At 43.7% G+C, this 24851-nt stretch overlaps 1 protein-coding gene across 3 annotated transcripts in view; it reads left to right on the top strand.

Moving 5' to 3' along the window:
• Slc25a12 (solute carrier family 25 member 12) overlaps positions 1–24851 on the top strand; it is an 84447-nt gene that overhangs the window by 37410 nt on the left and 22186 nt on the right. Inside the window, exons 1-7 of one of the 3 annotated variants that reach the window (XM_021639228.2) lie at positions 2035–2134; positions 2682–2785; positions 6786–6925; positions 14610–14756; positions 17335–17473; positions 18137–18230; positions 19721–19805. In XM_021639228.2, coding sequence (XP_021494903.1) covers positions 2734–2785; positions 6786–6925; positions 14610–14756; positions 17335–17473; positions 18137–18230; positions 19721–19805 — 657 coding nt within the window. In that variant the 5' untranslated portion in view covers positions 2035–2134; positions 2682–2733. Of the gene's footprint in view, positions 1–2034; positions 2135–2681; positions 2786–6785; positions 6926–14609; positions 14757–17334; positions 17474–18136; positions 18231–19720; positions 19806–24851 lie in introns of those variants that run through there. The other 2 variants (XM_021639227.2, XM_060390465.1) reach the window with 2 other exon arrangements.

The following is a 24851-nucleotide window of genomic DNA, read 5'->3' on the forward strand; positions in this document are numbered from 1 at the left end:
TTTCTTATTTTCTGCTTGTAATGTGCAGATAAAAGATCATCATGGAATAACTAAAGGTTTCTGGGATCCCTGCCCAGGGTGTTCTGGTTCTCCTGTTTTCCCTCCTCCCATTCCTTCTTTCACTCTTTCTCTTTCCCTCATTCTTATTTTGTAAGGAATTTGACCATTTCCTCTTTCTGTCCTCTATTACTAGATAGAAAGATTCACTTTTATATAAATTTTGTTTTTCTTTTTTTGTGGTTCTGGTTGTTGAACCCAGGGCCTCGTGAATTCTAGGTAAGCGCTGAGCTCAAGCTACGCTCTTAGGCCAACTTTCTCAACTAACCTGAAAGCAATGATTATAAAGAAGGTACTATTTGACTTATGTCTTTAAGACAGCAAGCACTGAAATTGTTATGTTCAGCAAATGCCATATAATAGGATTTTTAAGATTTACTCATTTCAAGGCTCCAGATTCTCTGCGTAAAGAAATCATCAACTTGAAGTTTATTTTTGTAGGATTTTTGGGTATGTGATTAAGGTCAGTTTTCATGTTTGTATCCATTTAATAAAATTAATTGTTCTTATATATTTACAGACCCATGTTTAGAGAAAAGAAACTTGATAATTCACTTTAAGTAGAGTTAAATCCTTTGCACCAAATGGCCTGCCATTTCTTAGCTGGAGCTATTTAAGGTACACTTTTCTCTTATGCACACGAGGAGAGATAGAGGATGCAAACTGTAAGAGAATGGAGGCGATCGCTTTGCCCTCGCTGTATTCTGTGGACTCTGACAACAATGTTGGCGTTACCTGTGTATCTGTACATATAGTGTTCTCATTTGTGCTCTTGTTTTATGCACATCAAGTTATATAGTTACGCTGTAGCATCTTAGCAAGTATTTATACACATAGTAGCATCAAACGTTTTCTTGAGTGCTAGACAAGGGTCTTTTTTTTGTGTTGTTGTCATGTCTGCCTCCATTCTGGAGACAGGGCTTATATCAAGGTCTTGATAATACATTTTAGAATGAAAGCTCAGGAAAGGATGCTGGAGTTCTGTTCTGTTTCTGTATTTTCTTTTTAAATAAATGGAGTATTAGTATTTTTCTCTTTAAAAAAATCTTTAATAAACTTTTGATGCATGCTGTGGGCACTTACTTAATGGCTTGTATCTCTGTTACTGCCAGATGGCCTGAGCTTGTGGAGGTCCTTGCATGGTGTGTGCTGGATACAATGTATATGTGTCCGTGTCTCACTGTTACCCACTAGTGTGCTGGTATCCGGCTGGCTAGAATTAGATATAGGTAACCTGACCCCTGTTAAGTGGTAATACTGCAACAAGCTGTTATTTGCTGCCATGCGTTTAACTCAAACAGTTTAAAAGAAGGTATTTATTGCCCTAGCAAAGATTTAATTCTAAAATACAAATCCAAACAAACAAAACCAAAAGAAACTCGTACCTGTTTACTAATAAACAAATATAAAACATATTATATACTCTCGATTTTCTATTAAACACTCATGCTCATTGTGTGTGTTTGTTAGGACTGGAAAGTCATCAAAATGAACCTTTCCAAGGACACAGCCATGCTGCACAAACCTTCTAAATCAGGAGTGATATAGTACTGTGTTGGTTGTCAGGACGTACGGCATACAGCAAGTAAAAAATGTATTCCATTTGTGCCTGTCAGCTAGACTCTTCTCAAAAGGGAAGCCGTAAGGATCGCTCTTATTCCAAGTGTCAGGACATGGAAGTGCAAATACTGAGAACACTGTATGTCTCCTTTCTCCGTGCAGACACGACTGTAGAAGGGACAGTGTGAGATTCTAACAGCCCTAAGACAACGCAAATGGAGGCACGGGTGTCTGATTAAGTCAGGAAGAAATTTTAGGATTTTTTTGTCTTGCTCCCAGACATCACAGAAAGGACTTTTTTGAATAAAACACACAAGGCTACTAAAGCAGCTTAGAGTCTGGGGTTAAAAGAGAGGGCTCCCTGGGTTTTATGCCACTTGATGGTAGAGTGTTAAGGCTTGTAGCTTCTGTGATATTCTTTAACCGTGAACTCATCTTTCCTGAGAAATGAACCTTTACGCAAACTTGCCAGCAGGACTCCTCTATTTGACTGGTCACACAGTAATCCCTTCCGGAGGTAGGTAAAGGGCTAACACACACCTTTCCCCAGAGTGCCATGCCGGGGAGCTCACCCAGGACACTAACCCCCTCCTGGAAGTAGTGCCCGGAGCCGAGAGAGTGCATGCTGTGGTTGGGGCGCCCTCCACCAGTTCCTGCTGTTGATCTTTTCTGTTGTTATTGTTGCTGCTGTTTGTTTGTTTGTTTGTTTTCTGGGCTCCCCGTTGTTCCTCTTCTTTCCTCCCAATTTCTCCTTCACCGAGAAGCACATCTACAAGTCTCGCTGTTGTGTCCGTTCACTTGTTCACAAGGATAGTCACCATTTACCACAGGTGTCCGTCCTGAGGACCTCTCTGCCAGTCACCCTAAGAACCGGGCAGGTGGATCCCAGCTGTTGAGGAAAAAAAAAAAAGAAAGTTTCCCCTGGCAATAAAGAAGGCTTGCTCTTAAGCCTTTAGGTCGGAAGTGGCGGCTCCTGCTGGGCTGGGATCCTTGAAATCAGGATGTCAAGCTGGGCTGATGGTAGGCGGGCTGTGTCACGGGGCTGATGGCTTGTATACCTACAGGAGGAGTTCTCTGGCCACACCGTTGGTACAGCAGCTCCTTCCAGGCTCAGTCATGGAGCAGGCATGGTGGCAGTCTTGGAGGAGAGTGCCAGCCCCGGTCAGAGGTAATTTTGTACTGCAGAAAGGTGACAAAGACCCTGCAGGAAGTGCCCATGAGAACCAGGGGAGGGATGAGGGTGGATGAGATGGGGAGACAGAGTGTGGGCTTCGGGGTAAATGGAAACCTCGGTTTAGACATATTTACATAATATGCTTCAATGTGTCTTTCACCCAGTCCAGTCTTTAGAAGTGACTGATACAGCTAAACTGACTAATACACGTTTGGGGGACATTTTTACTTAATCACATTGTCACAGTTACCTGCTCTCCAGACAAATCACGTGCACTTCTCCTTTTGAGCAAAGAGACCATAATGGCAAGCTGCTTTTGTTATCTGGCCCCAATTCCCTCTTCAAAGGAATTATAAAGCGTCTTTTTTTTCCCCTAAGCCCATGCTCTCTGCAGGAAGTGAAAAAGTGGTCTATTGTTTTCTCTGTCAGAAACATGAATGGACCCTGTCTCTCTCAGCAATGGCAACCTAGCATAACCTCCTGGATCATGATCTTGCTGCCAAGATGTGATTGTCATGCCGGGCCAGAGCCGTGGCCATAGGAATAGTGCTCAGAAGGAACGCTTTTTAGAACTAAAGACCCTTGTTTGCCGCTGGAAAGGCGGGATTCTCTTTGGGTGGGAAATTGTTATGCAGAGCAGTGAGGTGGGTCAGGCATGCCCGGGGTTAATGGTGGTCCTCTCCTCTCAGGTCATGCAAGACCTGGTGACCCAGGAGGATGAGTGCAGCAGCTGACAAAGCTATTGCCTCAAGCCGGTATACACTCCTTAGTTCTAGGACTTCTACATACTTTTGTTTTGTAAACACATCCCAGTGAGAGAACAGTGGTATTGATAAATTAGGCTTGAGTGGTTCACTAAATCCTTCCTGAGCCAGCTTCAGGCAAGGGTCATGGAATAGGGACAGATTTGAAGGCTACACCTCAAGGGGTGCCAGTCTATTGAGTCCTAGTCAGTCCAGTTGCAGCCTGGGGTGTGAGGAAAAGGACTGAAAGTATCATGGAGTAGTTACTGAACTGGGGGGTAATGTCACAACAGAATCACATCCAGAGCTGTCAGGGGACCATTTGGGGAGAAGTAGAAAATGCCCAAATACCACTCATGGCAAATGCCACTTCTGTGTTTGAGAGCCTGCTCTGACTCTTGTTAATTGCTTGAACGACACTAAGTTTTCAGAGGTTGGTGGGAAGTTAATAAGAAAGAGTTTCCCATTTAAGCTTTATTATAGGTCTGGGGTATGGCTCCGAGGTGGAGAGCTTGCTGATCCACAGCCCCACTTTAGCAAGGAGTTTTTAGCTATAAAGATTTTTTTTTTTCAAATAGGCTTTATAAATTTAGTTGTGAGCCCAGTATGGTAACTCATGCCTGTAATCCCAGCTACTTGGAAACTGAGACAGGAGGATTGTAAGTTCAAGGCCCTCTTGGGCTTCAGAGTGAGTTCAGACCCAGCGTAGGAAACCAGACCCTGTCTCTAAATAAACAAATAAATGAAAAGAATTGGGGGAGAGGAGTACAGATCGGTAGAAGGAGGTATACCTAGCATAATCAAGGCCCTGGGTTTAGTACCTAATAGAAAGAAAGAAAGAAAGAAAGAAAGAAAGAAAGAAAGAAAGAAAGAAAGAAAGGAAGGAAGGAAGGAAGGAAGGAAGGAAGGAAGGAAGAAGGAAAGAAGGAAAGAAAGAAAGAAATTAGTAAAGAACTAAATTTTTGATGATGTCAGGAAAAAAGATAGAAACCATTACATTTTGTTTGTTTGTTTGAAGGTTTTTGAGTCTTTGACTTTGAGACTGTTTTGCATTTAAAATTCTGATATTTCCAAACCATATAAAAGGGATTCATTTTTATCTGCTGTTACATAAAAAAATTATGCAGATAGCTTTCCTTTCCTTCGGCTTTAGAGATAGCATCATATTAGGTAGACTCAGACCTGCTATGTAGCAGTCTGTACATTTTATATTAAATAATTATTTTAAAGGTGAGCTACACCTTTAAAATATAAGTTACTATGAAATAACTTCCTTTCTTTAGCAATCTTTGCAATCATTGCTTTATATACGCAATGATTTATGTTACCTTATTCTGCATTCCACTATACTTTTCATCTTTTAATTTAAACACCTTTTTTTTTTTTCTTTTGAGACAGGGTCTCTCTCTGTAGCTCTGGTTGGCTTGTACTCCTTATATAAGCCAGGCTGGCCTCCAGTTCACAGAGATCCTCCTGCCTCTCCCTCCAGATGCTGGGGTTAAAGCGTGCCCTGCTGTGTCTGGTTGGTGAGACTTCTAAAATAAGCAAAGTTAGTTAATTTGAGAACAGAGGGACTGGTTATATTACATGGATCCTAAAAACATTTTTACTAGTATTCCATATTTTAAACATTTTATTATCCTTACTGTGTAAATTATTTTATAATTAAGTTAAAAATTAACATATTTTACAACCTGGAATTTTATTTACATCCCCCCTTCACCCCGCTCCTCCAGGGTAGAGGATACTGGAGATTGGATCCATGATCTCATGCAGGACAGGCAAGCATTTGACAGGAGCTTCATCCCCAGGGCCTAGCTTTAAAGATGATCTTTTGTATTGATGCGAACCAGAATCACATGAGTCGATATTGAAGTCGTTTCAGAATTAAAAACCCCTCACGGAGTTTAGTTTATGTTCATTTAAGGTGAACATACTTGGCATGGGTTGAAAATGCTGAGCTCTTGTTGCTACTTAGCTATGAAATCCTGCATCTATTTAAGAGAGAAAAGGAGAATCCCATCTCCCCAGTGACATCCAATGCTTTGACATCCTTCCGGCTTTGCTACAGCCTGTGAACTAGAGCTGTTACCTCGAGTCCAGACTGCTAGCAGGGTTCCAGGTCAGGATTCTGCCCAAATGCAGTGCTTTCACTAAGAAAAAGGGGTACCCAAAACAAAGGAACCCATCACACACCATCGCCGGCTGTGAGTTCGGCAAAGACTGTAAACCGTCAAACCTATGTTTACTAATTCTCTAGGATAATTGATAGCTATCGATGGTAAAAACCCTTTGACTAATAAAAGTGGCTTAATTTGGAAAATAATTTAGTTTTTAGGACATTACTAAAAAGGCTTCCTGCTTTCTTAATTTTGCTAATGATTTTTTTTTTGGCATGAGCTTCTAAATTAGTGTACCCAGTCTACGCTTGTTAAAGTACCAGTCATTTGTGAGCCAATTTTCATAATAAATGTGAAGCTGTAAGAGTGACTGATCTCGCTTCCGCATCAGGCGGCAGAGCCCTGGTTGTATCATGCAGACTGACTGGTACCTACTGGAAAGCTAGCGTGCCGTGTATGGCTCTTCGTTGACAAGCAGAAAACTAACTTCACTTATCTTAAAATATTTTAATAGTTCAGACTAATAATCATAGATGTGAGGGGGGTTTTTGAGGCTCTGTGGCAAGACCCTATTTTTGACACTGTCAGCTTTTAATAAGGTGCTTTACCGCTGAGGTAATGATACACTGTTGGTAGTATTTCTTATAGCTATCTTCAATAGTCATATTCAGGCTAGTGTGAATGTAATAATCACGCCTCAATCAAACCATACTTAGTATGACAAATATTGCATTATACTGTAATTTAGGTATTCACGCTTCTGATAAAAGGCTTAATTCGGCTCCTTGAGGAACCTGGGAAACACTATTGATTTTATGCTGGAATATAAAGTAGCAGCTATTTATACTGCGAGATAGAAATCGCTTCCTAATTAAAATTAAATCAAGAGAAATTAAGAATCTCGTGGCCTTACACGTAAGGGTACACAATCTTAAGTGAAAAATTATATTTTGTATCGGTTGTGTTCCTGCATGGGTTTCTGGGCACAGAGAGAGGTTTGCAGTTCCTCTTAGCGGAAGCAGCCGGTCTTGACTTTTTAAACTTTTCTTAATTCTTCTCTGTAGGAGCATTGCAGTGGACGGGCTGATTCCTTGTCAGCGTGGCTGATTCGTTTTTCTTTTCCCTTTTAAGAAAATGTCAAGGAGATTTTTGGGCAGACTATTATCCACCATCACATCCCTTTTAACTGGGACTGCGAGTTCATCCGACTGCATTTTGGGCACAATCGCAAGAAGCACCTGAACTATGTGGAATTCACACAATTTCTCCAGGTAGGCGCCCGCCCTCCCCACGGGCACACGCCCTCCCCACGGGCACACGCCCTTCCCGGGATGTCCCCACCTCAACCCCATGCTTCTTTTTCCTGTCACTGAAGCAGGCTCGTTAAAGCCCTGCAGCCATTTTGCTTCTATTTATTTAAATAGCCAACGTCTGTTATCCCTTCTTAATTTTTCTGCTTTCAGATGTGTCTGCTCCTTTTGCCTCTCACTGCCAAGCACAGGCTTGGATATTTTTTTACCCTCACTCTTTCTATCCTGATGTCACAAATCTGTTTAGATCAATAGTCATAGGGATGATTATAATTTCATAAAAATAGCCTTCCACTTTCCATACCTATGGAGCCAAGAAGCCACAGCTACAAAATTTTTTGAAAAAGTTGCCTCTGGGTTGAACATGTACAGACTTTTTTCTTCTCATTATTCCTTGAACAATAGAGTGTAATTAAATTACATTTGCATAGTATCCACACTGCATTAATGGGGTTTTTTGGTTTGTTTGTTTTTCTTATTTCTTTCTTTTTCTGAGCTAGGGTCTCTCTGTAGAACTGACTCTGTATATCAGGTTGGTCTCAAACTCTATCTGCCTCAGCCTCCCAAGTGCTGAGATTAAAGGTGTGTGCCACCACCTTCTGGTGGAATTAGGTTTTATAGGTAGTATAGAGATGATTTCAAATACATGAGGAGCTGGTGAGATGGATCAGTGATCGAGTAGGTCAGTGAGAGGCACTTGCCTCCAGGCGTGATGACCTGAGTTTGATCCATTTAGCCCATGAGGTGAGAACTGAATCCTTCAAGCTGTCCTCTAACTTCCCATGTACACACACACACACACACACACACACACACACACACACACACACACACATTTACACAGAGACAAAAATACACTACATAAATAAATTAATACAAAAACCATGGATGCACGTAGGCTATACGGAAGAGATGGCTTAAAGTCTGAGGGGGAACACGAGTAGGTCTCTGCAAATAGCTTTTGGTGTCCGCTGGGAGAGGACCAGTGGGGTTGGGTCCTAGAACCAGACACCTTACAGATACTGAAGGACACCTCTAATCTGACTAGAGTTATTAGTTTGTTTAGAATCTACAGGGTTTTGCTTACTTTTGCTTAGTAATATTAACTCAATCCTGTCATTGCTGTCCTTACTAAAATCTCTTTAGTGCATTTAAAACACAGGAAGTAACCTTATCAAGTTCATGCTATTGGGACTTATCAAGTTCACACTAGTGGGACTCTCTAGGAGACTTCCATCTTCAGCAAGAATCAAGGGCCACGTGTGAGGTTCACTGGCTGCTATGTGTGAGGCCCTGAGATTGATTCCTAGTATAGCAGAGGATAATAAAAGGGGGGATGGTAGCACGCCTGTAATCCCAGCAGCTGGGGAGGCAGAGGCAGGTGGGTCTCTGTGAGTTTGAGGCCAGCCAGGTCTACAAAGAAACCTGTCTCAAAAAAAAACAACAACAACAACAACAAAAAAAAAAAAACCAAATTTTTTTCAGATAAATAAATAAATAAGGGAGAGGAAGGACACATTGTTATATAACATATAAAACTAATTGTCTAACAGTTTTCTGGCTGTTATTACATTAATGGTGTTTTGCAACTTCTGTCTTATCCTAAATGTGTTCATTACCTCTAAAAAGAGCCTGAACCCTTTTGGATGATGCTTCCCATCAAAACTTTTTCTCCGCTTCTGGGAACTACCAGTCTGCCCTTTGTTTCCATGATGTAACTATTCTAGACAATTCATAGGTGTCATTGTATGACAGGATTTTTCTCTGTGTCTTTTTCCTCCACTCAACATAATGGTTTAAACAGTTATCCGTATTAGGTCACGTGTAGGCCATGCCTTTAATTCCAGCAACTCAGGAGGCAGAGACAGGCAGATTTCTTCAGTTTGAGGCTAGCCTAGTCTACACAGGAGAGAATTCTAGTTCAGCCAGGGATATGTAATGAGACCCCGTTTCAAAACAGAATTAGCCATGTTGGGAGTGGGGTTATAGCTCAGTGGTAAAGCAGTTGCTTAGCATGTGTGAAACATAGGTTCAAACCCAGGACTGAAAAACAAAGCAACCACTAGGCCTTTAGTTGGGTGTAATTGTTCGCACTCGTAATCTTTGCACTGAAGAGGCTGAGGCAGGGGAATCAGAAGTTCAGACATTCATTTGCATCACACTTGGGGCAAGAAACAAACAGAACAAGAGCTACCCATATTTGATCATATAGCAATATTCTATCTCTTTTTTGACTTAATATTCATTGCTTGACTGTATTTTTGTCCATTCACAAGTTGTTCAGCCTTCTGGTTCTTGTGTACAGAACCTCCTACAAACATTCACATTCAAATATTTGTTAGATGACCTCTTTTCAGTTCTTTTGTGTATATGCCCATGGATAGAGTAATCCTGTCTTAGTTCCTCTTGCTTCCCTCTGTTCTTCCCTGTTGTGGTAATGGTCATAATACCCAGGACCTTGTGTGTGCCAGACAAGTGCTGTCATTGAGCTGTGTCCTGGGCCCTGTATTTAACGTCCCGAGGAAACAGCAGAGGGTTTTCCATAGCAGCGGCACTGGATGGTGCCATGATGGTCTGAGGCTGAAGCTGAGCTTGCCACTCCCTGACCGCCGTCACCCTCACCCTGAAAAGCCCAGCTGCCCTTCCATTCCATCGCATCTTCTGCTCCCTAGGTTTCATCTTTCCTTATTAATGGTTTACTTCTTTTCGGGTGGAATGCTTCCTGTATTGGCTCTCTGAGAAAAGTAAAATAATTTTGAGACTTTTCTCATATGTGAAAAGCAGTTTGACGGGATGTTGACTTTTAAAACATTTTCTGTATGCTTTCTGCTTTGTGGTGTTGACATTAAGAAGCCGAGTGCCATTCTCACTGTAGATTTCTCTTGCACTCTGGGAACAGGACCCCAGCTTCCCCCCCTGCCTGCGACCAATGGTCAGCTTATTGACTGGCTGTTTCCGGTCTTAATTGTTTATTCCAGACATTGAAATAAGGACACAAACAGATGCAGTCTCAAAGGAACTTTATTCAGGAACATAGTGGTAGTACAGATGAGAGTACACATGAGAAACTATGGAAGTTCACAAAACCGAGCAGCGGCAGCATGAGTGAGAGGGCAATCAGTGGCCTCAGGTTATTGCCTGGGCAAAGAAGAGGGACTTGTTACTAAGGGGTAATATGGACAGTTCTCTATTTCAATAGACATATTATATAACCTTTATCGCCCACACTCTTTCCCGTAAGGGACCTGATTTTAACAGCAAGCATACCCAAGGCATAAGGATTTAAGATGGTAAATAGCAGAGCCAACAAGATGGCTCGGTGCCGGCAAGTCTGATGAACTGAGTTCAATCCTTAGAACCCATCTGATGGAAGGAGAGAACTAATTACCATAAATTGTCCTCTGATGCCCATGTGCATGCTATGGTGTGCACCACCTCCATTTTATAAAGCAATACTATTTTTTGTTTGTTTGTTTTTTCCAAGATAGGGTTTCTCTGTATAACTGCCATGGCCCTGGAACCTGCTTTGTAAGCCAGCCTGGACTCAAACTCACATCTGACTGTCTCTGCCTCCTGAGTGCTGGGGTTAAAGGCGAGTCCACCTAGCTCCAGTAATACATTTTTAATTGAAAAAGAGTTAAGGATGGTAAATAGAAGATTTTCCTTAGAAGCTCAGAGGGCATGGTTTGCCTTGCTGCCCGAGTACTCAAAACAGATTCAGGCTGGGTTGACCGCCCCAACCCTCCTACAAAATATAACTGGGAAGGCAAACTCTCCATGCTTACTGCTAGCAGGGAAAGAGAAACTTTCCCATTATTTGGAGTAGGGAGTCCTGGGCTACTCACAGGTTCAAGGTGCATTGTCAGGAAAAGGTGGTGTGCATGGCCCATAGAGCCTGCTTTGCCTTCAGGATGGTGTTTACTGATGTGAGTTTACATCTTACTGGGCATTCAGTACAATCTTATAAGAAAAGTTCAATTCTTGACATTTTTTCCCCCTTTTTGCACTTTTCTTTTAGTTTTCATCCTGTTTTCCTTCTGGCTCTTTGAGTTTTGTTAACTTATATTTGTTGTATTTTGAATTTTTTAGTTCACTTGCTTTTCTAAATATTCCTTTAAAACTTATCTATCTATCTATCTATCTATCTATCTATCTATCTATCTATCTTAATGGAACAGCTGGGTGTGGTCATACAGTCTGTGGGCTGAGGCACGAAGACTATTCCAAACTGGAATTTAGCTTGGGATACACAGAAAGACTTTGTTTCGAAAAAATAAAAAAATAAGCTGTGCAAGGTGGCTCACGCCTTTAATTCCAGCACTTTGGGAGGCAGAAGCAGGCGGTTCTCTGTGAGTTTGAGGCCAGCCTGGTCTACAAAGCAAATCCAGGACAGTCAAGGCTACAAAGAGAAACCCTGTCCTGAAAACACCAAAATAAGTAAACAAACAAACAAATAATAAAAAGCAAAACAAGCAGAAAGATAGCATGCTGTTCTTACTGGCGTGTTACGCCACCTCCACCTCTTCAGTGATATTAAAGATTGGGGCTTTCAGTTTTATTTCCTTCAGGGTGTGTTTGCTCCAGATTTCTTCTTTCTACTTTCTCTTCCTCCTTCTGTTTGCTCTTTAAAAAGATTTCTTACTTCTATGCATGTGCCTGTGTGTGTCCACGTGTGTGTGTGGAGGCCGTTGGTGGGCCAGAAAAGGACAATGGATCCCCTGGACCTGGCATTGCCACCCAGTATGGGTGCTGCAAACCAAGCATGGGTCCTCCACAAGAGCAGTAAGCACTCTTAGCTGATGAGCCAGCTACCCAGCCCCTTTCTGTTGGTTTTTGCTGCCTTAGTCTCTTGAGTGCTGGGATTGAAGGGATGTGCTAACACGGGCCCCTTCCAAGTTTTCTTCTTGTCTGGGTCTCTGTTTTCCACAGTAGAGGCTTTTGTTGGGTCTGATGATCCTTTGCTCATATTTAAGATTGGGACTTATTGAACACGATGGGTTTATGGTAGTCCTTTTAGTTACCTTTCTATTGCTGTGACAAAAATACGATGACCAAGGCCATATATATAGGGGAAAAAAGCATTTCATTTGGCTTATGATGGCAGAGCAAAGGCATGATGGCAGAAAGGGCTGGGAGCTCACATTGATTCATAAGTAGGAAACGAGAGCGATAACTCAAGATGGCACTTTGAAACCTCAAAGCCCCTCACCCCCCCATGGCATACTTCCTCCATCAAGGCCACACCCCCTGACCCTCCCCAAATAGCTGCCAGCTGGAAAGTAAACATGAGCCTCTGGAGGCCATTCTCATTGAAACCACTGGCATAGGGTTTATCTGTGCTGTGGTAAGGCCATTTCACCGGAACCCTGTGGTGTCTCTGTGTTAAGGCCCTTGGATTGGGGAAAGTGATAGTCTGGTGTGTTTAAGGAACGGCTACCTGGGATGTGGAGGTGTCTCAGCGTGTAGAGCGCTTACTGCACAGGTCTGAGGATCAGGTCAGGCCTGGAGACAGGGCTCAGCTGTTAAAGGCGAGGATCACAACAGCAACAACAAAAGAGAGAGAATCAGTCCAACCCCTAACACTCACACCAAAGAAGGGGGCGAACATGTTTACGTGGATGGGCACCTGTGATCCCAGGGTTGTGTGAGGCAGAGACAGGAGGACCACGGGACTTGAGGGCTGCTGTCCTGCAGAGAGTCTGTCTAAGGGAATAAGGTGGAGAGCAATGGAGCAGGACACCCGATGTTCCCGTGATTTCCATGTTCCCATCCATGCATACTCTTATACATACACCACACACACAAGCAGTCACCTGCCTACTCCATCAGCCATCATCTCCCTCCCTCTCTGCCCTTTACCAACCCTAGCAGAAAACTTAAATGTTGATTGTCCAGCTGGAGACTTTAGTAGAGGAGCCGAGGCTGGAAGCTGGTGCAGAGCATGGCCCTGAAAGAACTTCAAATCCGTGTCCGCAGAAATTGCTGAGGCTGCCAGCCCTCTTCCCTACCTAGCATCCGAGTGTCTTCTTCAAAGTCCCTGTGTAGTAAAGGCTGGCTTTGAACTTGTCATCTTTCAGCCCACTTCTGGAGTGCTAGATTGCGTGTGTGTGACTATAGCTTTTGCGTTTGCGGCAGGATCCTAGCCTTTATCTGATTCCCGTACCACATACACCTCTCCACTGCAGAGCTGCCTGGAGCTCTTGACCCAGTGAAAGCTTTGGAAGGTTTGAGGTACTCCTCTTTAGCTCATCACCCTGCTGAGAATTTTCAAGAGTTCATCGTGAAATCTCATACACGTACAGAGAGCCACATGAAACAAATGGACAGCACGATGAAGTGTAAAACAAATTCTTGCTAAGCTAATTCTAGTGACTTGAATTACTATTGAGATTTCAAAAGTCCATGGGAAAACATAATCAAAACCAGATGTGGTGGTGTGTGCCTATAATCCCAGTACTTGGGAGGTGAAGGCAGAAGAATCAGGAGTCCAAGGCCAGCTTTGACTACACAGAGAGTTCAAAGTCAACCTGGGCTACATGAAGGAGACCCTGCGGTTTTTTGTTTTGTTTTAAGATATACACACATATGTAAAAAAAAGTGTGTGTGTGTGTGGGTGCCAGGAGTTGAACCTAGGCCTCGTGTATAGCAGGTAATCATTCTACCAGTGAGTCCCTCAGTCCCCTAAAGTATTTTAAATGCCAAGAAATGAAGGGCAGTTGCGTTGGTGAATGAGTGGCAATGATAATATTCAGCCTTGCCTTTGGATGATATCTGAGTCTGACTATAGTGTCCAGCTGCAAGGAGCATGACCACGGTATCTAAGAACACACCATGTGCTGGGCCAGCTCATCCATGTGGATTACGTCATGGTCATGGATGCCCGAGACAGAGGTGCTGTGGTTTAGACTTTGGTATCATATCCCTGGGTTCATTTTGCCATCTTTATTGATATTGCTTGTTACAACATTTGGTTTTACAGTAGTTCAGGCCCTCAAAGAGTTTCTGGATTGTTTTACAGTTTGAGAGTGACTGCGTCCATAGCTTGACTGAGTGACAATAAACACAGCTTGTACAGTTTTCTGTCTGTAACTTTTATTTTAGAATTAGGAAGTATTTCATTTGCCACTGAGTTTCATTTCATTTCACACTGAGTTTGTTTAAAATAAAAAAAAAAATCATTTGGGGAAAAAAAAGGTGTCTGATGCAGAGAGGAGAAAGACTGCCTTTGATTGCAACATTTAAAAGTGAAAAACTGAAAATGAATGTGAATTCTTAATTCAGGAAATTCTCAGAAATGGCAAGAAAGTCTTCAGAAGGAGAGAGAGTAAATCACTGAGTATTGAAGCAGCTAGAAGCAGTAAAAACGTTGTATCCTTTGTTTTCATGGAACCCTCTAAGTAAAATTTCCCCCTCCTCCAGTTACTGCCAGTGCTGATCTATTCTCTTTCCCCCAAGGAATAATACTGTGTGTCCCATCTGTCAGCCTCAAATCGGAACAAATCGGAAAGCTTTGCTGTGAACTCAGAGCTGCAGACTGCTTCCATGTCCTCATGCGTGGGGGAAGTCTGTCCGTCCTCCCTTTCTCTGCGGAAGGTGTGTCTGGGATGTGTTGCGTTTTAATGCTATTTCTCTCCTTTCCCTGCAGGAATTGCAGTTGGAGCATGCAAGGCAAGCCTTCGCGCTGAAAGACAAAAGCAAAAGTGGCGTGATCTCGGGTCTGGATTTCAGTGACGTCATGGTCACCATTCGGTCTCACATGCTCACTCCTTTTGTGGAGGAGAACCTAGTCTCAGTAAGTAAGAGGACGGGCTTTCACTTTCCATTTCCTCAACTGTTTTGAACCACTGGGTTCTGGAACGCCTTTCTGTGTCCACATGGCTCTTAGTTAACTAGGGTTGGTAGAAGGTTAAACAGTGTGTCGGGTGTGTGTGTATTTGTGTATGTGTGTAAAGTGAGTGGTCTTTTCTCAGTTCCCAGCTTCCTCCAGAGCTACCCATCTTACTGTCATGTATTTCCAAATTGTTTCTTTCCATTTACAGTATCCAGTACAAGGGACATGGGAGTTTGTAGACAAGAGACCGTGGTCACTGTAACTCAGGGCATTCTTGCTTTCATCCTGGCTTCTGCTACCTCCCATGCCAAGCTCTGGTGGTCTAGTTATCAAGACTCCTTCCTCTGTGTGCTGAAGGGATGGTCATGGGGCCGTGTGCTGGTTTTAGAACCGTGCCCATGTCTGAAAGCACGGAGGAAATGTGGGGCCATCAGCCTCCGGGGGCATTGCACTCTCTGCCCTTTCACCGTGCATTCAGAGTGTCCATACCAGACGTGGCTCTTTTGTTCTGTCAAAGTGCAAATCTCTCTCAGGTAATGGAGTGGACCCACAGCACACTCAGGCCATCCGCTTCCTCAAAAGCTGCTGACGTGGGCCTCACATACCTGTTTTCTTGTCCGTACCCTGGGTTGTGTGTAAGGTTTTGATTACTGCTTGTTTGGATGGAGGAGGGCCGGTGGGCACTTGTGTTGTTTCAGCTGAAGATCATTATCCCCGACTCAGGCTGGGGTAGAGAGATCAACTTCTGGTCTTTCTCTTCATGGAGTCTGAGTGTGGAGCTTGTCACTTTCCCCTCCACATCTCGCTGCCCGCCCCCACCCTGTCTGTACCTTCACCTCGCACCTCAACCCCAACCAAAGATGAAAGGAGGGACAGAAGGGGATCACAAGGGAAGGAGAGAGGGGAAGAAGTGACAGAAGAGGGAAAGACTTGGTGTCAGTTAGAATGGAGGGTTCCATTTTATATTTTCTAACCCGCTGCCTCAGTTTACCAAAATACAGTTGTAATATTCAGAGGAAAATAGTAAGGGATATGAGTCTTGCACTTGGTGTCCAGCTTGGCATTAAATAAAAATAAAATCGATATGGTGGCAAACTCTTTTGCCCATTGTTGTGGACTCTGCAGAAGGTGAGGGAGTTACATGTCAAAGAGAAATCAGAGCATCATGCTGTTTGAAACAGACTTGTTTTTGTTGTCCCAGACAGGGTTTCTCTGTGTAGCCTTGGCTGTCCTGGACTCACTTTGTACACCAGGCTGGCCTCGAACTCACAGAGATCCAACATCCATCTGCCATCCCGAGTGCTGGGCGTAAGGCCACGCACTGCCACATTCAGCTGTAACAGACTTTTGATTGGAGTTGTTACTGAGGTGCTTCTATTAGCATTTCTTTGCGTTTTAAATAGTGACAATTTCCCATCACCCCACCGCCGCCTTATAACTTGGAAATTAAGACTTTTGGAAACTGAAAAACAAACCAAAACAGCACAAAATCTTTCTCTTTTAAGAGTATACCTAAATGATGGGCAGAGAGGAGTTTCTTTCTCAGCCTTCAGAGATGATGAAGGCCTGCTAGCTTGTTATCCAGAGTGAGTGGGGCCCTGTGGTGTGGAAACACTGACTCTGAACCTTAACAGTGAACCCTCGACAGGTCTCCTGTGTGCTGGGGGAGCTTTTGACAGTTGTAGATTGCAAATTGCAGGATCAAAGAGCCACTCCTAGGTATGTTAAGTATAACAATGGCAGCCTTTTTTTTTTTTTTAATTAAGAAAAATTGATGTAATAAAATAGTTCCAGGGCTGGAGAAATGGTTCAGGCGCCAAAAAGCACTGACCACCGCTCTTCCAGAAAACTTGGGTTCAGTTCCCAGCAACCATGTGGTGGCTTGCAACCATCTGTGACTCCAGTTCCAGGGATCTGACACCCTCCTTAGGCTTTCTCTGGACCAGGCACATGTGCAGTGTACCAAATACATGTGGTCAAAATGTCAGTAAAAATAGAATAAAGCAGTCATTTTAGGTAGTCTTAAAATTTAACGGTACTAAGTGGTAGAGTGGATGGTAAGTAGAGAGGAGACCTTGGTTTCAATCTGTAGCATCAAAAAAAGTTAGTACTTGTTTTGTTTTGTTTTTTCAAATATGTGCATAGGAAGAAATAAACGAATATTCCTCTTTATCCACTGCTATTTTTCCAGGGGCAGCAGGCACTGAAGAGTTGAGGGTCTTGGAGAGTCCTGTTTAAACAGCCAGGTTTTGATCTGCAATAATTATATTTGTTGTTTCTGACCTTAGCGGTGGGTGAACCATGAACGCCAACTTCCAGATGTTGCCTTCTTCCTTAAAACCTAAATTGCATAGGCTTCCCTAAGGGTAACGCGCCAAGTGCTGTAGTCAGATAGCCGCTTGTGTGTTATGGGCTGGTAGCTAATTGTTTTAATGACGGAGACTCCTTTGGGTCCACTTTGAGAAAGAAATAAATAAATGCAGAGTCCAAAGCGCGCTTCTTACTTGAGTTTTAAACGTTTTGTGCTGTCACTTCCTAGGCTGCCGGAGGGAGTACCTCCCACCAGGTTAGCTTCTCCTACTTCAACGCGTTTAACTCCTTACTCAACAACATGGAACTTGTTCGGAAGATCTACAGCACCATAGCGGGCACGAGGAAGGATATTGAAGTCACAAAGGGTAAGCTTTAGGGGCTGATTGGGAATCTTCGAATTTGGGCTTTTCCCTCAGAGAGGCCTGAGGCCTGGGGAAGCCCGCCGCTGCGCAGCCAGAGCTGGGGGGAAAGTCGGTTACAGCAGGCGAGTTTCGCGCATGCTCAGGCGTCACGTGGGCCTGGGACCCCAGGTGCGCTTAATGAGATGCCGAGGCCCGGAAGGCTAAAATGCCTTTGACAGTTTTGGAAAGAGCCTTGGCCCGATCTGTCAAACAGGTCAATGGCAATGTGGCCGCAGCAGCTTGTTTGTTCTGGGAATGAGTTACCATGGCGAGAGGAGCGAACCCACTGCTTTTGGGTGAGTGACGATGGGTGGTTTGGAGAGACCTCAGAACAGCCACCTTGATCTTGTAACTCTGGGGACCAGAGTGAATAAGCAAGAGAAGTGACAAGTAGAAAGTGCTCGGTTTTTTGTCACTGAAGTTGGTTCATCTGTTTCTGCAACGTCATCCTCTTAACGTTTTGTTTTGTTTTGTTTTGTTTTTATCACCAGCTTTCAGAAATGCAGTTAAAGCTGAACCTGAATGTTTAAATTTAGTTTCACATGATTAGAACAGTGTTAAAATGTCTTTTGCGTTGCGTTTATATTAGACTCTGGAGACACTAACCGTTGTTTCTTTCTCTTCCAGAGGAATTTGCCCAGAGCGCCATACGCTACGGACAAGTTACACCACTAGAAATTGATATCCTGTACCAGCTCGCAGACTTGTATAACGCCTCGGGGTGAGGCTTCGCTTCCGGTGATTCTTTCTGGGGCTAGCTCAGGGCAGATCTCTGGAGATGTGACATTGGCCACTTCCTTTACCACCAGCAAGAGGATAGGAGAGAGAGAGCGAGAGCCGGAGAGGCAGAGGGGAGAGCAAGGGGCAGGAACAAAGAGAGAAAGGGTTAGAGCAAAGAACCAAGAGACCAATGGGGGAGGGGTAAGAGAAGGGGTCGGAATGAGAGGGGAGAGAGAAGAGAAGAGACTTGAAGAGAGGAGAAAGATGGGCTTACTGTAGGCCTTCTTGGAATGTTCTGAATTTAAAGAGATTTATAGGAGCTTAGTTACTTTGTAAATTCATGAGTGTGTACCCAGTTTGTCTTGGAGAGTATTACTTTCTTAAGACATGCCTGAGACACCGTCAGGGGTAAGCTCGGGTGTTCATGCCTTTGTTTTGTGTTTTTTTTATAAGCTGAAAACACAAAAGAGTGCAGAGGGCTTTTAATGTGCAAAGACATGCAAATTCATGGAAAGCCGTCATGCAGCCGGTGGACAGGTCTAAAGAGGCCAGTGGTCTGGTCTTGTTTCTAGTCACCTGTGGTGGTTCTTTAAATGACAAGATCAGAAATACTGGGCCTGAAGCGATGGCTCTGCCGTTACGGACTCTTGCTCCTTTTTGCAGAGGACTCAGGTTCGATCCCAGCACCCACTCGGTGGCACATAGCCTGCCCGTGAGCTCCAGAGGACCTAGCACTCTAGTGGCTCCAAAGGGCACTTGCATTCACAGGCGTACACCCTCATGCGCGCGCGCACACACACACACACACACACACACACGGATACACAGAATTAAAAAGTTTTAAGTATCTGGGGGCTACGGAGGTTGGATATAGGTGTGTGATTTATCGCCTTCTTGCCCTATGGTGTACTGGTGTGAGTGCACCAGCAGGGTTTGGTGACTGATCTAAAGTGCCTTTTATGTGGCTCGTGGAAGTCCATTTTTTGACTCATAGTGCTATATTCATGTGATTAAAAAAAATCAAGGGAAAAAAATCAAGGGCTTTGAAGAAGAGTACTGTAAAAAAGAAAGGAAGAAAAGAAAGAAAAAGGAAGGAAGGCCCCTTCCTACCCTTGTGTCTTCTCTTGAAGGCAGCCAGTCATATTTCTGCTTCTTGTTTCTAACCTTCCTTCTGGGACACTGGGGACTGTGCATTATGGAGAGGGCATGTGAGTTACTTTGGCGTGAGTTACTTTTTCACTGTTAGCATCCATCATTGGAGTTCCATTAAATCCACAGTCTCCTCAGGGATTGCTCTGCAGGCTTTTACTTTTGTTGTAAATAAGATCTGAAGGTTTGGGTTTTTTTTTTTTCTCACTAAAATGGTCATAAAATGTGAATAAGAAAATGGCCTCTTTAAATGCTATCCCTTCAGAGTTTGGGGAGAAAGGTGTGCTCCGTGTGAGGGGTTTATGTGTCTAACCGTTCTCTTTGCTGCCTTTCTCCTTTAAGGCGCTTGACCCTGGCAGACATCGAGAGAATAGCTCCGCTGGCTGAGGGGGCCTTACCGTACAACCTGGCAGAGCTACAGAGACAGGTATGAGCAGTCTGCTGTTGTACCCACTTTCAAAAATGCTGAAATGGGGGGGGGGGCTGGAGAAATGGCTCAGCGGTTAAGAGGACAGGCTGCTCTTTCAGAGGAGCCCAGTTCAATTTTCAGCACCCACAGGACAGCTCACAACTGTCTGTAACTCCAGTCCCAGGGGATTTGACACCCTCACACAGACATTCATGCAGGCAAAACGCTAATGCCTATAGAAATAAAGAAAGCATTAAAATAAAAAGAAATGCATATATAAAAATAAGAAGAAATCACTGAAAGGTGAAATGAGGTGAGGATAACAAGCCTAAGGGTTTCAGTTGGCACGAAGAACCCAGGGGCCCTGGCTCAGAGGTTCTGTGTACTGAGTTATCTCCCGTACCCTCACAAGCTGATGGGACGTGGCGACGAGTTTTTGAGTTTCGTGTTCCTAGCGTATAGAGATGAGGAAAGTAAGAGTTCAAACCCTTGTGGGCGTGACCTCCTTCCCGGTCACTTGCCCTATCATCTTTAAGAATGAGTGTTCAGGCCACTTTGTATGATTAGGCTGATATTTATTTATAGGATATTTTTTAAGTGCAAAGCATTTTGCAATTGAAACAAACCATCACTGTGATTGTGCCTAACAGATGACAAGAGGGAAAAAGGAAGTGTATCTAATTGGTGGACCAGAAAGAAAATTTGTTTTTCTTTAATGTTAAACATAATAAAAATGGGCTCCTGTCTTTCAGTGTTAACACAGCCCCATTTTCTCAGAAAAAGCCAGACTCATGAGATGACATGGAGGACTGAATGGAACCTTTTTTTTTTTTTTTTTTAATGAAGCCTCATTTTAAATGGAAACCCGGACTTTTACACACTTGAGCAAGCCTCAGCAGTTGTAGCAGAGGCTCACAGGGCCTAGAGGGTGCTGAGGTTTAGGGGAGCTGCCTCTTCCTCCTGATGTCTCATTTATCCCTGAAGAACCTCTGGTCCTCATTGTTCTTTATGAGGGTGTGCTGTCCAGGGAAATAATAAATAGGAACTTTTCTACTCAGCTGGAGCAAAGGGGAAATGGAAAAGAGCACTTTAGCGTCTTCACTGAGGGCCGTGCTTTGTCTTCATGGGGATGGTGGCATCTCTCATGCACACTGGTTTAGCTTTTCTGTTTCCTCTTGCCCTTGCCCCAATTTCTTGCTGTCTGCTACTTCAGCTTCTCTCCATCCTGATCTTTTTTGAGACAGGATAATAATGTAGTCCAGGCTAGCTCAAACTCATTACGTATGTCGGGTTGGCTCTGACCTGATTCTCTAGCGCCCCCTTCCCAGTCACTGGCCACCCACAGGCCAAACTTTATTTCTATTACAAGTTCTCAGCCCTTTAAAAATGGGCGAGTTTATTCAAGTTCAGTTTTTTTTTAAATAAAATTTTATAACATAAAAACTTAAGACATTGAAATATTTAGCAAATTCTTTCCAAATTGAACTTTATGTTTTAGACTGAACTTTATGCTTTAGACTTGTGAAAACCACTCTTGAGCTTTGAAAAATGTAATTGGAAAGGATACTGTACAGTGTTTTATCTCTATTTCTGTCCTTGGAGATGTTGCTCTTATCTGTTGATATGAGAGGGGTTTGGGGGAAGTTCAGTGGTTAAGTGCTTGCATGATCTGTGTGAGACCCTGATTCAGTTACGAACACCACAAAAATAAGTGAATAAACAAACAAGTAACTTATAACCGAGAAACAGTTCACTTAGCTTCTTCAAAACAAGAGCCAGCAGGAGAGCTTAGTGGGTCAGAGAAAGTATTAGTCAGGATCCCTAGAGCAGCGGCTCTCAACCTGTGGGCTGTGACCCCCGCGAAGACCACTGAAAGCACAGAAATTCACATTAGGATTCATTACAGTAGCAAAAGAAGAGTTATGAAGTAGCAAGGAAATAATTTTATGGTTGGGGGACCACCACAGCATGTATTAAAGGATTGCAGCATTAGGAAGGTTGAGAACCACTGCTCTAGAGGAACAGACTGTTTTATATATATATATATATACACACACATATATATGTATATATATGAGTATATATACTCATATTTATATAAATATATATTTATATTATAATAAATATAATTAATTATAATAATATATTGTATAATATATAAATATTATATATTTATATAATATATAAACACCCATATATATGGGTATTTACTGTATATGATATATGGATATTTATTTTATATATAATATATATGGATATTTTTAGAGTGGCTTATTGGCTGTGGTCCAGCTAATCCAATGATGGCTGTCTATCAATGGAAAGTCCAAAAAAATCCAGTAGTTGTTCAGTCCATAAGGCTGGATGTCTCCACTGCTCTTCAGTGTATGCTGGAATCCTGAAGAAGCAGGCTCTAATGCCAGTGAAAAGAATGAACTTGCCAGCAAGAGCAAGGGCAAGCAGGCAAAGAAGAAGAGCTTTATTTTTCCGTGTCCCTCTTAGAAGCTGCCATCAGAAGGTGTGGCCCAGATTAAAGGTGGGTCTTCCCACTCCGAATGATTTAATTTAGAAAAATCCCTCACAGGTGCACCCAGCTGCCTGGGTTTTGGTTTATTCCAGATATAATCCTGCTGACAACCAAGAGTAGGCATCACAGGCTTGCTGCTAAGCTTGATTCCTAGAACTGATTCCTGGAAGTTGTCCTCTGGTTTCTGGATTTGTGCTGTGACATATACACACACACACACACACAAACATGAAAAAAAAAAAGCAATTCACATTAACACATTTAAAAGCCCCAACTCTTCAGACTTCCACAAATAAATTAAGTTAAAATTAAAAAAAAATTCTTTAAAAAAAATCCCAGTCCAGCATGCCTGGAATCCCAGCCCTGGGAGGTGAAAGGGGTGGTGCTCAGCCAAGGCCAGCCTGCCCCAAATAGCAGGACGATATTTCAGACCAAGAGTCCTCACTTCCTCTGTGGCCACATTCTGGATGCTTGCTTCCTCCTCACCCACCGTTCTTGCTTCCTGCAGTTGTCCAGCACCCAGATCTGTAACTCATTTGTACAGTGTGTCTGTAAGACTTTGTCTCTCTTCTTGTTTTGTCTTTAAGAAGGTGATATAGTTACAGGAGTGACTTCTGCCAGGATGGTTTGCCTGTGCCATGGCTATGCTGAGCTCCAAATGGAGCACAGAGAGTTTTCAGACACCAGAATCCTCCTGTCTCCATCCCACCCCCATAGGCTTAGATTTTTCACCAAACCTACTTTACTTAGAGTTCTTAAACACCTTTACCATCCCCTACCCCCACCATTTTAGGTAGGAGATTAGTAGGGAAAAGGGCTGTAGCCCTCCTCTATCTACTTCCTGCTGATTAGGGTAGGTGTGTCCTCAGGGGCTTACCAAACTCAGTCGGCAGGGTACCAGCAGTCCAGTCCAACGGCCAATACGAATCAACGAGATCAGCAGGATTCAGAAGACTGGGGCAAATCAGCCAAAGCTGTCAGTTGGATTGCCCTGACAGCTGCTCTGAGACATTTCTCTCTGCGAAGTCTGTTGAAGCAAGAATACCAGTGAAACGATGTTGATCCAAAAAGTGATGGCTTATATATCTCCCCTCCTCCAAGTCCACACACAGATGTTCTCACCTGGCCAAGGTCACGCCCCTCGAATGAGAGCGCTCACAGCAAAACATCACGTGCTCTCTCACAAGCCAGCCTCCGGCCAAACTTCATGTGCCCAGCTTGCACACATCACATGACAAAACTAAGTCTTCAAAGAAACCAGAAACTTCCACTTCAGATCCCCAAGCCGGTCTAGCCCAGACTGTAAGCTCTAGGTTCAGGAAAGACCTTCTCCCAAATGGTAAGGTGGAGAACAGTAGAAGAGGAAGCTTGATGTCAGCCTCTGGCCTGCACATGACCTCAGGCAATAATAACAACTTGGGCAAGTGTCTTAGCCTTGCCTCCTATTGAAGGGACACACGGAACTTTATAGTTCTCCTGAGTAGTCTTTATTGAAAGTGAGTCCAGGTGTGGGAGATGGCTCAGCAGTACAAAGCAAAAGCCTGACAACCTGAGTTTGCTCCCCAGAACTCACCTAATGGTGGAAAGAAAGAACTTGTTGTCCTCTGACTTCTACCAGTGAGCTGGGGCGCCCATGAGTCACACCCACAAACAAAAGTGTCTTAGGTTTTTAGTGCTGTGAGGAGTCACCATGACCACAGCGACTCTTCTAAATGAAAACACTTAACTGGGGCTGGCTGAGAGCGTCAGAGGTTTAGTTCGCTCTTGTCATGGTGGGAAGCATGGTGCACGCAGGCAGACGTGGTGCTGGAGGAGCTGAGAGTGCTACATCTTCATCTGCAGGCAGCAGAAGGGCACTACACCACACCTGGTGTAGCTCAAGCAAGTGAGACCTCAAAGCCCACCTCCACAGTGACACACTTCCTCCAGCAAGCCCACACCTCCTAATAGTGTCACTCTCTATCGGCTAAGTGTTCAAACACATGAGTGTGTGGGGTCCATTCCTATGCAAACCACCACAGACAGTAAATAAATGTAAAAGCAGATTACAAGAATGCTTGTAGCAGCGTTAGGCAGTGGCAACTCTCCAGATGCTTGCTGAGAGGAGAAAGGAGAATGCATGTGGTGTGTAGTGAGAAAACTTTTTTTTCCTGCTTGTGACAGTGTTCTGTTCTGTTGCACAGGCTAGCCCTCGACTCACAGCCCTCCTGCCTCAGCCTCCCAGGGGCTGGGATTAAAAGGTGTGCTTGACCATGCCCATCTAGAAAATGTAACTTTGTGGGGTGTGTCAGCAAGTGCCTGTAATCCCCGTGCACAGGGGTATGGGCGAAGTGGGCAAGAGCATCATCAGGAGTTCAAGGCCAGCCTTGGCTACAGTAGCAGATTTGAGGTTGGCTTGGGCTACATGAACCAGAGTAGGAGTGAGGGAGAGAGAAGAGAGATTGGAACTGTCTTTTGTGTTCTGGGGCTTGGACCTCAGCCTCCTACATACTAGGCGAGTACTCTGCTCCAAGCTCTGTTTGCAGCTCAAAAATGACACC

This window comes from Meriones unguiculatus, chromosome 8, assembly GCF_030254825.1.
Source record: "Meriones unguiculatus strain TT.TT164.6M chromosome 8, Bangor_MerUng_6.1, whole genome shotgun sequence".
NCBI classification, from domain to species: Eukaryota; Metazoa; Chordata; class Mammalia; order Rodentia; family Muridae; genus Meriones; species Meriones unguiculatus.